Consider the following 13,595-nt stretch of genomic DNA (forward strand, 5'->3'; position numbering starts at 1 on the left):
TATAGTAGGGTCTCTTCAATGTTTACAGACCTACTGTATAGTAGGGGTCTCTTCAATGTTTACAGACCTACTGTATAGTAGGGTCTCTTCAATGTTTACAGACCTACTGTATAGTAGGGGTCTCTTCAGGCCAAGAACTTCTTGGCTGAGAGAAAGACGACTTGGGACCCCCACTACATTGTGTACAATTGTATTGCAGATTGTGTTTTGTTGTGTAAATTGTGACATTTAAACACAGACTCAACCCTCAATACTTAGTGAACTTGACCTTTATCTCTGTATTGTAACTCTGTATTGTAACTGTATTTCCGCTCTACACCTTAATGTCTTGGCCCAAAATAAAATAGCCGATGGCTGATGAAGCTAGCTCAGCCAAATGACGCAGGCACGGGTACCAGAGAGGTATTTATTCATGTATTCTATTTTAAAGTTGATATGCTGTTTGTTGGCAATTGGCCCTCACAAGTATAGAAATACAAAACATGCATGCATGCAGATGCACGCAGGGCAGGCACACACATAGTCTACTATCCCAGAGTGGATTGCTTGACACTATCCAGTTACAATGGGCAGTGAATGAAACCACATCTTAAATCCCAGCTTGGTTCCAGGCTGCTGTGTGTGACACTTTTAGGATGACATTTACGGAGTGCTCCTGGGTACCAGCTGCACCCCACCCAAACGTCACCCATGGCCGACCCACGGCCATGCGTGTGAGGCTTCACATGGTCATGTGATCTGCAGACCCTCGGTGGGTGTGGTGTGGGCAATCATGATGGTAGCAAAACCACATCTATACAGAAAATCGTCTCTGTTGGGTGGAAACCTCATTGTGTCAAAAATGGTTATTTTTCAGGATTCAAAATGCATCGCCTCGTGTCACATTTCAAGCAAGCGATCTGCTACTTTTGATGCTTTTGTGTGACGCTATCGTATGATGGACTACATGGAATAAAGCAAAATGAAATCTCAAGACTGAAAATGTAATGATGTTTTAGGCCGACCAGCTGACATTTCTGAGACCATTCATGTTTCTGGAAGATGCGTCTAAATTTGTATTCTATTGCTAGTTTGATCACTTCAAATACTCTTTCATCTTAAAATAAAAAAAATAGCCAATCTACCAGCTCACAGGAACGCTGGCTTCTATGAAATCCAAATGACTGTAATCAGTCGTGGCGACTGAGAACATTAATCCATGCGAGTAGGGCGCTCATATACAACAAGAAAAGGAGATGGAAGGTTTCTGCCTGACAGATCTGACACTACCCTCTATCCGTCCTCATGAATTTGTATTTCCCCACCCCCGGTCCCCTCCCTGTATAATCTCCAGCTTTTCAATGTGTCACAACTCTGCTCCCACCTCACTATATTGGAGGCTCATTCTATACCCTTCTCTCCACTCATCTGCAAGTACACGCTGCAGAGGAGAGGAGAGGAGCTGAGAGGAGAGAAGCTGAGAGGAGAGGAGAGGAGAGGGGAGGGGAGGGGAGGGGAGGGGAGGGGAGGGGAGAGGAGAGGAGAGGAGAGGAGAGGAGAGGAGAGGAGAGGAGAGGAGAGGAGAGGAGAGGAGAGGAGAGGAGAGGAGAGGGGAGAGGAGAGGAGGCTCCAGGCCATTAACCACATGTCTATAAACGTGGGATGGTGCCCCCACCACACACACACACATCATTAATTAAACCCACACCACCTGAAATGCATGCACACCCAATGCATGCTTCTAAACACACACACACACACACACACACACACACACACACACACACACACACACACTTCAGCCCTTCTGAATTCCTCTTTATTATCTTCACATTTTCACATTATGAAGGTCAATGATGAATGGCGAGTGCCGTCTGCAAAGACACATTACATTTATATAAGAAAACAAGAGAGAGCTAGAGATACAGACAGTGAGAAACACACAGACAAAGAGAGAGACAGAGGGAGAGAGACTGAGAGAAATTAACGGACGGACAGACAGACAAGAGGGGGTATGACAATGTTGGCTGAAGGCAATGATGGAACTCGTCCTTGCATTGGCTGGCTTCAATTAGCAGAGTGCTACACACGCACGCACGCACGCACGCAGTGTCCAAATGCCCCCAAAAAAGCATCGTCCTCAGAAATCAATGTATTTTCCCGCTGACTGTGAATAGTGCTAGATTGATGATAGTACGGTTACTGCTGCATGCAGAACACCACCATTTATCTCAACACCAGGACTGATTAAACTGATTAAAACCGGACTAGATTGATTTGGTCGTGGACTCACGGATCCCCCATTTGTAAAGATTATGCGTCAGCGACGCCCACGTGTTTTGTTGTTAAAGTCCTTCAAGATTATACAAAAGAAAATCTCAAATATATTTTTTATTATTTTAAATAGCATGTACTTTTACTCCAACTTCTATGTGCTTCTTCCACCACAGCTGATAGTGTTTAAACTGTTACACTGTGTTGAGTGTGTGTGTGTGTGTGTGTGTGTGTGTGTGTGTGTGTGTGTGTGTGTGTGAGTGTGAGTGTGAGTGTGAGTGTGAGTGTGAGTGTGAGTGTGTGTGTGTGTGTGTGTGTGTGTGTGTGTGTGTGTGTGTGTGTGTGTGTGTGAGAAAGAGAGAGATAGTGTAGAGTTATATTGTGGAACACTTCCTTTTAGGAAGCTTATAATTACTATGTAATAGCTGTTTTGCTGACTTTATGGCAGGCTAAAACAAGTGTAGTGTCCATCCTTTATTGACTTGTCATTCTAGGTCAAGTGGCTAGGATGGATCCAATATCTTTGAGCATTTTCAGGTTGCACAAGCTATCGAATCAATATAATTACAAACTAACTGAGCACGGAATTTCTTTCTCTCTCCCTCTGACTTTGACTATAAATGGCATCTCTTTTTTATTGTGTCTCAAGATATGTTGAGATAGCTGTGATTTATTTTTCCCACACTTTTGTTTTTATGATTACAACACTACATTCTGTATCTGTCAATACAATACATGTATTGAGTTGTGATACTACTGTACCTATGCAAGACTAGTTCTACTGCCTCCTGGTGGATGGAAAGGAGAGTCTCTCTGTGTGTGTGTGTGTGTGTGTGTGCGTGCGTGCGTGCGTGCGTGCGTGCGTGCGTGCGTGCGTGCGACGGCGTGCGTGCGTGCGCGCGTGCGTGTACATGCACAGTACGTCTACAAAGGGAACAGTAACACAAAGGCAAAACACCTTTAGATATGTCACTGTGACCACTTGGTTTCATTTCCTTCATTTCCTTGGATAGTGCATCAGTATGTGTGAGCATGCGTTCAGTAATACAACCTGGGAATCCCATCAGGACTACGGCATGCCGCCAGGAATGCTGATCGATGAAGAGACACTGGGTGACAGAGAGAGAGGCACGGATGGAGAGAGAGAGGCACGGATGGAGAGAGAGAGAGGGGGGGGGGGAGGAGTAGAGAGAGAATAGCTTGAGAGACAGACTATTGTTGCTGTCGGCCAGAAACCTCTCATCTCCATATTCTTACTTTGTGATTTTTTTCGCAAATTAATGCCCTTAATGAATGCCCATACTACAGCATCACACAAAAGCATCAAAGAGAGCAGATCTACAAGCTCAAAATGTGGCGCGAAGCAACGCATTTCGAGCTTGTCAATCTGCTTTGCTACTTTTGAATTTGAATTAAAAAAAGTAACAGTTTTGGACATATGAGGCTTTCCACCCGACAGAGACTATAATAGAAAGAAAAGATGTTTGTCTGCATAAGCAACAGACATGGAGAGACATACAGCCACCCAGGGACTTCCCGGACACAGGTAGTATGTGTACACATGCGCGCATGCAAGTGCGGACGCACGTGTGTGTGTGCTGTACCCACTGGCCGGTGTTGTATGTATGGCAGCGTGGCATCAATGCAAAGCGAATGCAAAGTCCTTAAGCCAAGCGGTTGCCTCCTGGTCTGCTGTATGGAGGGTGACTAATCCTCCTCCCAGTCTTAATTTGGAGAGGGCAAACTTCTATGATGTGCTCCATGGTTTGCACTTTGCTCCTCACCACACGCACACAGTGGGCTACTGCCCCATTTGTGAAGGCTGGCCAAGCAGGGGCCATGTCCAGTCCTGAACCTATTGAGCGTAGACCACTGTCTCCTTGGGAAGGTGGTGCCAGGGACACACAGGAGTATAAGCATGCTATTGTTTTAACAGAGTCACAGGAGTCTTCCAGGGGTCTATACTAGTCGTCCTCTTTCTGTCTATTTCGGAAGTTCTCTGTTCCTATAATTCCTGTGATAATTTTTTCAGACACACACAACACTTATACGGCCTATAAACACAATTCCATCAAACCCTAGGACTTTCGGGACCCTAGTCAAAAAGTCCTATTGGATTCTGATAGAAAAATCCTATTAAAGATTGTATCACATTGTAAGGAGGAAGCCAAGCGGAAGTGTGGAAGGCACGCCAGATCTCCAAGCTCAAAATGCATTGCACTGTGACACGTTTTGAGCTTGTAGATCAGCTATTTTTTACTATAATTGCATTGTGGTCCTCTGGTCCTCCACTAGTCTTGCATAGGGCCACCTGAGTCCTATAGAACTGGCACTGCCTGTTTGATTTAACAACGCAATATGTAATAAAAAGTTGCCCCCTCTAAAATCTCAATTGAACCACTCAGTCTTTCATCCTGCAGCCGGCTATGCTACTATTAGTGTTCTTATTGCAATCGAAGGCAGATATGTTGATCTGACCCCATTCCAAAGCGCCAGCGCTCGCCCAGCAGTCTGCTGGGTCACCCAGGCGGATGCGTGCCCTTTAGGGAGAGGTCGCTTCTCGCCCTCAGGCGTCTTACTGGTTGTTTCAGCATTAGTTGTGACTCGTAGTAGTAGTAGTAAATAGTTGTTGTACTGTATGTATGTGTACGCTACTACGAGTGCAGCATGAATTGTTTTCTCAACCTCACTTCATTATGACTCAGCGATAATAACCATCGATTCATTGTTACTCCGACACTGATGTGAACACACAGCTGGACACACTCACTGCCACTGACACAACAGAAAAATTACATTTACAGCACAGCGGCCCATGAGGGCCATTACTAACACATTATACACCATCCATCATCTCCTAAATATATGGAAATGATGTTTGGCGCTGCCTATGGGCAGAAGTGAGGTTCATTTGGGGATAATTGGACTTTGCGCTTATGATATATGACATTTTTTGTTAAGCGAGTCCCCCCCCGGGCAAATTTGGAAGATAGCCAATCAGTATATGTTGTTCACATGACTCCAGAGATAATGTGCGAGATTCACACACAATCTGGCCTACTGGAAGTATGAAATATGAATGCAAAGTTTGATGCTGACCAGTCCAGCAGTGTCTGAGATTAGCTGCTCACAGACGTGACACATGGTTGAGAAGGTTGATAATCACTGATAAATACTGGAATCCCAGAGTGCTGTAGTAGACCGTTTTGATGTTGGTGATGAAAACTGTTCGTTGACATTTTCCACTGACAAAAACGAAATAAAAACGAAAACTAAGCTATGATGACTATAGAACTAAGACTAAATACAATTTCGTCAATAAATAAAAACTAGAGAATGTTAAGGAGGGACTAGTGTAGAAGAGATCCATTAGAACTAAAAGACGCTCTGAAAATAGCAGATCTACAAGTTCGAGACGCAGATCGGCTATTTAAGTGTAAAAAGCAACCATTACGACACCATCGAGGCCAGCCAAAATACATCTTATGATATTTAGTTGACAAAAACTAAAACATTTCAGATGACTAAAACCTAAAATGAAAATATTCAAAAGACTGACTAAAACAAAAACAAAATCGGCTGCCAAAACTAGTTTGTGCTCCGACACTCCCTATGTTGGAACAATGACGGTGGTGAAAGGAGTTAGAGCTGTTAACCCCCCAGCCCCCCACCCAACAACACAGCCTTTTCCTTCCTGGCTACAGAGAATGAAACACAGAACCTTATTTCACACTCTGTGCCCTCCCCTCCTCTCTCTCTCTCCTCTGCAGTCCTTACTGTACCTCCACCAGTGATACACAGCACAATGAGAGGCAGACAGCACTCTCGCTTACATTAACCACTTCATATCAACCCTGTGATGGCTTTTTGCTTCGCATTTGTTTTTGATCTTCTGCAGCAATCTGCCCACTCAGGAAATGAAATGCATCTAGCTCGCGGCTCACTCATTCATTCTGCCCCCAAATCAAATTGAATTACCCCCCGTGACTCCTGAAATTCCCGGCTGAATATAACAGCGATCTTAAAACACAAGCATGCAGACACACGCAGATGCAAGCACACACTTTCACTCATCAATATTCCCTAGTTCTTCTGTCTACACAGCCACACATAATCACTGCTGTGTGCAGGGCACGCACGCACGCGCGCCCTGCACGGTTAAGTAATGGGCCATTGGGGACGTTGCCAAAAGGCCAGCATGGTTGGAGAGAGGAGACGGTTCCCAGGGAGTTTAAGACTTTTTTTTCCCAGGCTGGTGGTTTAAATGCTCTCTCATGCTCCGATACCACTCCATCCCAGCACTCTCAGAGTTAAATGGACACTCAGAATTTGACTGTGTAATTAACAGCACCCTATAGCCTATATATGCAGTATAATGACCATCAATGATATGAGTGTAGCAGGGAAAGTCAGTTCAGTTAGTGTGTAATGTGTATGTGCAGAGTATATTTCCTCTGTATTTCCTCCATATTCTAGCTATTTGTGTCCAGCAGATGAGGCAGATTTTACTCTGAAAAGCCTCAAAGGGAATCTTGAAAAAACAGGGTTAGCCTTAGCCCCGCCTTCCATTTCCCCCCAAAACCTGGGAGGTATAATGTTCCATTACCACCTCGCGCTGTCAAGTAATCTAAATAGTAAATGGTAAATTAGTGCATTTATATAGCGCCTTTATCCAAGGCGCTTTACAGAGATTGTGCATTACATTCACCCATTCACACACACATTGTTCACACCCCGATGCCGGGGGGAACCATACAAGGCACCAACCTGCACATCGGGAGCAATTAGGGGTTCAGAGATTTTCTCAAGGACACTGATACCGTCTACGCTGTAGACGGTATCATTATTATGGGCGGAAGTACCGCTCAAGGAAATGACGTTGACACTTTACAAATCTGTTTACATCTCCGTGAATTAAACAAGTGTTGTAATTGGTCGAAAAAAGCATTGTATCCGGGGGAAATACATCTGATGGATGTTCCGGCCGACACTTCCGCCGATACCGTCTCTGCCTTAGGTTGTGAGCAGGCTTTTCTCTTTGCAGATGAGTAGGGCGTGATTCATACTCCTATTTTAGAGCCAAATAAAAGTCGTTTCGGCTCTGTAGAGCCTACAATGTGACGTCATTTGAGGTTCGGGGGGGAGGCGGGTACCGTCCTAAAGTCGGTGCTACTGAAAATTTCTGACGAGCCGAGCCGATTGATTTTAGCGTTTTATACCATAAACAATTTTGGACATACAAGGTTTCCAACTGGCAGACGAACGATATCTGTTAAGTCATGTCATTTCCAATGAGCAGTGGTGGAAAGTACATTTTTTATGAAATTACTGTATACCTCTATTTTTTGACAACGTGTACAATTTAGCCTTTTACTCCACTTTTACTCCACTACATCTCAGAGGAGGCAAACTTTGCAGATTTAGAATATTAAAAAAGAATACATTAGCCACTAAAGCCCCATAACAGACATTTAAGTATATAGTATTTTGCTGCCAATACTTTTGTACTTTTTTTTATATCATTGTGTTGCTAGTTTTACTTCTTCCACCACCATTTATATCCTATGTCGTGTCCAATAAACTACTCTGCACTTCATTAAAACCCTCAGCTTTCAATCACAGCACACAGAGCAGACAGGGGAGACAGAGAAGACTTGATTTGTCTCATGGCTCTGTCGTTTCTCATGTCAACGGCACTTTTAACATAATTTGCTTCTGTTTTGTAGAACTACACATGCACGCACGCACGCACACACGCACACACAGACAGAGAGTGCACCCACATAATAGTACAGTGGAAAAATAAATGGTCACTGCTAACATTTTGGGCGAGAAGCCAGAGATAACATTCAGAAAATGGACGCCGCTTGCTGGTTAGAAAATAGACAATAATAAATGTCAGTTAAATAAGGAAGGCATGGGCCAGCAGACAAAGCAATAATGAAAACAAGAAGGGAGTGTTCTAATAATGTCTGGCCCGTACAAAAGTACATACTTTGTTTGTTTGTCAAAGGATACCAAAATAATGTTTTGAAGATGGCTTTGGGAATGCTGAAGGGTACTCAAAATCACTTTCAACCAGGCATGTCATTATAGTGAAATTGTCACAAAAAGAAGTCAGCAGGGGCAGATCTACGACTACTGTACATGAGTTTGTTGAGCTGCTATTTTAACTATTTGTCATATCATGAAGTACAATACGGAAATTATATAGATAGAGCTTAAGTGGTTATTATAGAAGTTCATGGTCAAATGAAAGCAATGAGGAAAGTTGTGAAAGTTAATATTATGACTGCAGAGTTTGGAGGATGAAACGCAAACACTATTCATTCACCTCTGTGTGGAACGAAATACCTCATTACCACCTGCTGTGACATCCTTTCATCTTTGATCACCATAATTCATTCGCCCTCAATGATCTTGACTTTGACGTCATCACCTTCCATTGACCAATATTATACTGGTCAACGGAAGGTTGTCTCTTCGCAGAGACATTTATATTGGCAATATAAATGTGTCTCTGCGAGGAACCCAAGGGAGTGCAGTGGCTGGTGTGAATGAAGTCAGTCTAATCAGCAATTCTCCCAAAATAGCTAGAAAGCCACAAATCCCCATGAGCTCCCTGATGTCATCAATATGAGGTCATAGTGCTGATGTCATACTTTCCTCCAAGAGCTACTATGATGGATAGAAAGCACTAAGTACTCTGACAACATGTACTACAAAACCAAAGGGCCATGCCAAGGGGCATCGATCACACTAGCCCTATACAAAAAACAACAATAATCACAATTAAACAAGAGAAATGTCAAATGATCAAGTGGTCAAAACAAGGTTTCATTGTTTGTGGATGTCAGAGTCCAAGATCTTACCATAACAGCAGAGCAGACACATCTGTGCACTTTGACCTTCACGCCTCCAGAACCAATACTTGCGACGTCGTTTCATTGTAAAGAAAAGTCCAAGTTGATGTCGCTTACGGTATCTATTAACAAAAACAAAACTCCTAACAGACGGATATGTATATCCTCCAACTAGAGACCCATGACAGTGTGTCTGTGGCGTGGTGGTCCTCCCACGGTCCCCCTGATCACCTACCCGAAGCACCGCGTCTCAGACGGGACCTCCGGTAGCCGGTGGCCAGGCAGTCCATCCTGTGTCCCCCGCTGCCTTAAACACAGCACAGACACAATGGAGGCAGAGAGAGAGACACACTCACACAACCAGAGAATGAGACAGAGAGAGAAAGAATTGACTGTTTGGAAAGTAAAAGGGAAGGGAAAGTCAAACAGGACTGAGGTCACACTTCCTGCATAGGATTGTGGCCTGGAATACACCTTTCTCCTCTCTTTCCTCTATCTCTCTCTCTCTCCCTCTCTCTCTCTCTTGCTGGACACTGGACAGTGAGGCTGGGTGGACAGTGGATGGCATGCTATCTTCTGACCACCTCTAGGTATAAGACAAAATGCAGCCAAGGTCCCTGCGTTCCGTTGGGGTCCGTGGCGGAACAAAGAAAACAACAGGAGCATCACATAGTCAACTCCTCTTAAGGTTTCTCCTTTCTCCAGTGAACTGTGAGCGTCTATGCACCTGACAGCGGGACAGAACCTCAGGCACAGCCTAACAATGTATGAGCCATACAGTCAGGAGGGGAAATGACATCACTGCAGTCAGGAAGCACAGCCCCGGGGCGCGGAAAGACAAACAGGTCCCAGCATGGCCCGTCCGAAATCCTACAGAGAGCTACTTGGTGGAAAGTACCCAAGTTACTCAATGCTGTGCTAGTTCAGATTTATTTTAATTTAAAGGGGCATTCCACTCATTTTCAACATTTTACTATGTCATTAATATACCAACCTAGCTGTTGTGTGGAAATAATAAGAAACGTCCCCAGATTCTGTGTTTCCTATACAACTGGAGGTCTGAAAAAAATCATTAACATGGTGAATCACATCTTGATGATGTCATCAAGATGTTAATATAGTGGTTGCAACTGTGTTAATTGACTCCCGTGGTGGGAGTTCTGCTCTAGTTTTGGTCAATATTAAGTACGGTAGTTCCGGTCATTTTGTGGGGGGCACTGGGGCCACGAATTAAAAGTAAATTAGTCCACAAAACTAATGTAATTTGTATTGTTGACCTATTTCTAAAATATTAATAATAATATTTTTTTACCCCTCAAAATGTAATGAAAGTTGCGCTAATATTTGAGAAATAGGTCAACAATACAAATGACGTTAGTTTTGTGGATTAATATACTTTTACTGCGTGCCCCCCACAAAATGACCGGAAATATACTTAATATATATACTAAAACCAGAGCAGAACTCCCACCACGGGACTCGGGCAATCAGTTAATACAGTTGCAACCACTATATTAATGGCAAGAATTTCATACAGCTTAAGTTAAAAGAAATCTGAACTATCCCTTTAAGTACAACTCTGAGGTAAGTTATTTGTGTTCTTTTAATTGATGTATTGATGTTTTGCATATATGTGTGAAGTTCTTAGTCATAATTAGATAAATAAATTAAACAGTGAACAGGCTGCTCCAGAATGATCAGATGCAGGAAGCAGTAAGTGTTTAATTGTTTCCTGGGACTCGGGGGACAGAATGTCTGCTGCTGATTTATGTCAAAGTAACTGTTTATTAAATGAAACGCTCAACAGGATGCCATGCTGGCCTTGAATACATGTGCTGTCTGTCTGTCTCCTCTGTTTGTCTCCATCTCACTTTCTCTGTCTCTAATCTCTCCCTCTTCTCATTCACACACACACACACACACACACACACACACACACACATCACACACACACACTCTATTCGTGGGTAGGCTACTAATAAAGGAAATGTGTCATTGGACCAGACTCCTCACTCCCACCCTCACGTTTTACACATTTCAACAGAAACGATCCAAAATTAGCTTTTGTGTGTGTGTGTGTGTGTGTGTGTGAGTGAGTGAGTGAGTGAGTGAGTGAGTGAGTGAGTGAGTGAGTGAGTGAGTGAGTGAGTGAGTGAGTGAGTGAGTGAGTGAGTGAGTGAGTGAGTGAGTGAGTGTGTGTGTGTGTGTGTGTGTGTGTGTGTGTGTGTGTGTGTGTGTGTGTGTGTTCCTCCACCTAACTGTTTCCTCTGCAGGCTACTGGGAGGAATGTCCCAGAATTGTCTTGCAAGTATTCCCAGAATTAGCTTGGTATGAGTTTAATGTGCACGTGCGTGTGCGTGCATGTGCATGCGTGTGTGCACGTGTGTGTGTGCACGTGTGTGTGTGTGTGTGTGTGTGTGTGTGTGTGTGTGTGTGTGTGTGTGTGTGTGTGTGTGTGTGTGTGTGTGCGCGCACATGTGTGTGTGTGTGATCATGGTAGCCTACAGAGAATGTTTCATTTTCATGTTTCCCGGAGCCTCATGTTTGTCACCAAAACATCTGTTGCATTGGTGAAACCAAGGCCCTTTCTTCTGAATTTCACACATGATGGTACAAGTAAAGGCTTGAATTTACACAGGAGACCACCAGCTAACAAAGTAGATATGTTGAAATACTGTTGCCCCCATAATGATGCAAAGCATTGTATCATGAGCTGTATTGTACTGTAGCTGTATTGTGAGGTTGACGTAGATCGGCTATTTTGGCTACTTTTGCACCAACACTACTCCTTAATAACAAAGTAGGGCATTCATTTACAAAAATAAAAACAGATTAAACTTTTAAGCTCGACAGCAACAATATGAAAACAACGTAACCAAAACCCAAATCCCAAAGTGAGAGAGCGTGGCTCTCTCTGCCTACAGCCTGATCAACAGAACACCATCTCTTAAAACTCCCCAGACTTTCATCTGAAACACTGTGCTTCTCCAATTTGGGTCCAGGGACCCCCAGGGGTCCTTGAGTGTGTTCTAGGGGGTCCCCAGTAAAAAGATTGATAACTTCGGAACCAAATGGACCCTTATATGGGCTGTAACCCTGAGTGTACACATTGATCCAAATAGACCTGTTAGGGTACATTTACCGGTAGATACATTATTTTTGTACACTCTCTCAGTTACATTAAGTTAACATGATATACATATACATACTACAGTGTACACTGGAGATGAATGGTATAAAACTGGGAGTATTTTCTCTGAATGAAATGAAATTGTAAATCTGGCACAGGGATTTCATTGTAAACTAAAATTTTAACACAATTTAGAACCACAAACACTATTAAGGCGGATGGTTGAAAATGTCTTACCATTTACTGCCACCTAGAGGAATTTGTGAAGTATTGCGTTCTCGTTTAAATGAGGCCTTGAAACATTTGCTTGTATGCACAATTGCACATGTGCATGTCATGTGCATGATTGTGCATGCGCAGACACGTGTAGTCAACTTGTGTACTGTGTACTGTATGTAAGTGTGTGTGTTGAACAGATTAGATAGCCTGTGAGGAATGCTGAGATGTATTACCCATTTCCTGTTGAGCAAAGCAGCACACACCCACAATGATAAAATACTGTCCAGAGGGAATACACGTGTGTGTGTGTGTGTGTGTGTGTGTGTGTGTGTGTGTGTGTGTGTGTGTGTGTGTGTGTGTGTGTGTGTGTGTGTGTGTGTGTGTGTGTGTGTGTGTGTGTGTGTGTGTGTGTGTGTGTGTGTGTGTGTGTGTGTGTGTGTGTGTGTGTGTGTGTGTGTGTGTCAGTGGTTTGAGACATCTACCAGACACTGAGGAACACCCGAATAATGTGTTGTGCAGAGACCCCCAGAAGAGAAGATTTTCAATATATATATTTTTTAAACTTTTCAAAAACAGCAGCTTGTAGATCTACTATTGACTAACAGTCAACATACTGTATAAATGGATAAAGTGATTACAATTATTGTGATGCTGTACTTGAGGTGGGGGGGGGGTGCATTTTGGGAACCAATGTCCTAAATGATTATCAAAATAATGTAAAATTATGTTTAGGTTTTATCAAACAAGCTGAAGAGATTTCAGAGACAATCTTTGCTTTTATCAATATCAAAGACCATTAGGGTTTTATGGAAGATGCTTCTGATTCTATTATTCTCATAATCTTTATTCTTGTAAAAAATAAATGACAATAAATAATAAATAACAAATGTTGACAAATCTCTTCTTATGGGGGTCCCTGGCACAACATATTTTCAAATAGGGGCATATGGCCAAATTGGGACTAGTCCTTACAAATAAACAAACAAACAAATAAAGTATAACGAATATAATTATACAGTACACTTCATTGGTGTAACCTCCAAACTATCTCTTTCAATCCCTAGACCAATAACCCTCCGTCTGATATCAAAGGAAAAACACAACACTGGTTTGACTGTCAACATAAACTA

The 13,595-nt window shown here is 43.0% G+C and overlaps 1 protein-coding gene across 2 annotated transcripts in view; it reads right to left on the reverse strand.

The window, feature by feature from the left end:
* The window catches only part of LOC310857808 (FYVE, RhoGEF and PH domain-containing protein 4-like), a 104,530-nt gene that overhangs the window by 83,554 nt on the left and 7,381 nt on the right, over window positions 1-13,595 (reverse strand). Inside the window, exon 1 of one of the 2 annotated variants that reach the window (XM_083763718.1) lies at window positions 9,126-9,479. The exons of the other annotated variant lie outside the window; for it this stretch is intronic. Coding sequence (XP_083619844.1) covers window positions 9,126-9,201 — 76 coding nt within the window. The 5' untranslated portion in view covers window positions 9,202-9,479. Of the gene's footprint in view, window positions 1-9,125; window positions 9,480-13,595 lie in introns of those variants that run through there. 2 annotated transcript variants of the gene reach the window in all.

This window comes from Protomyctophum parallelum (assembly GCF_964188405.1).
Source record: "Protomyctophum parallelum genome assembly, chromosome: 4".
Classification (NCBI taxonomy): Eukaryota; Metazoa; Chordata; class Actinopteri; order Myctophiformes; family Myctophidae; genus Protomyctophum; species Protomyctophum parallelum.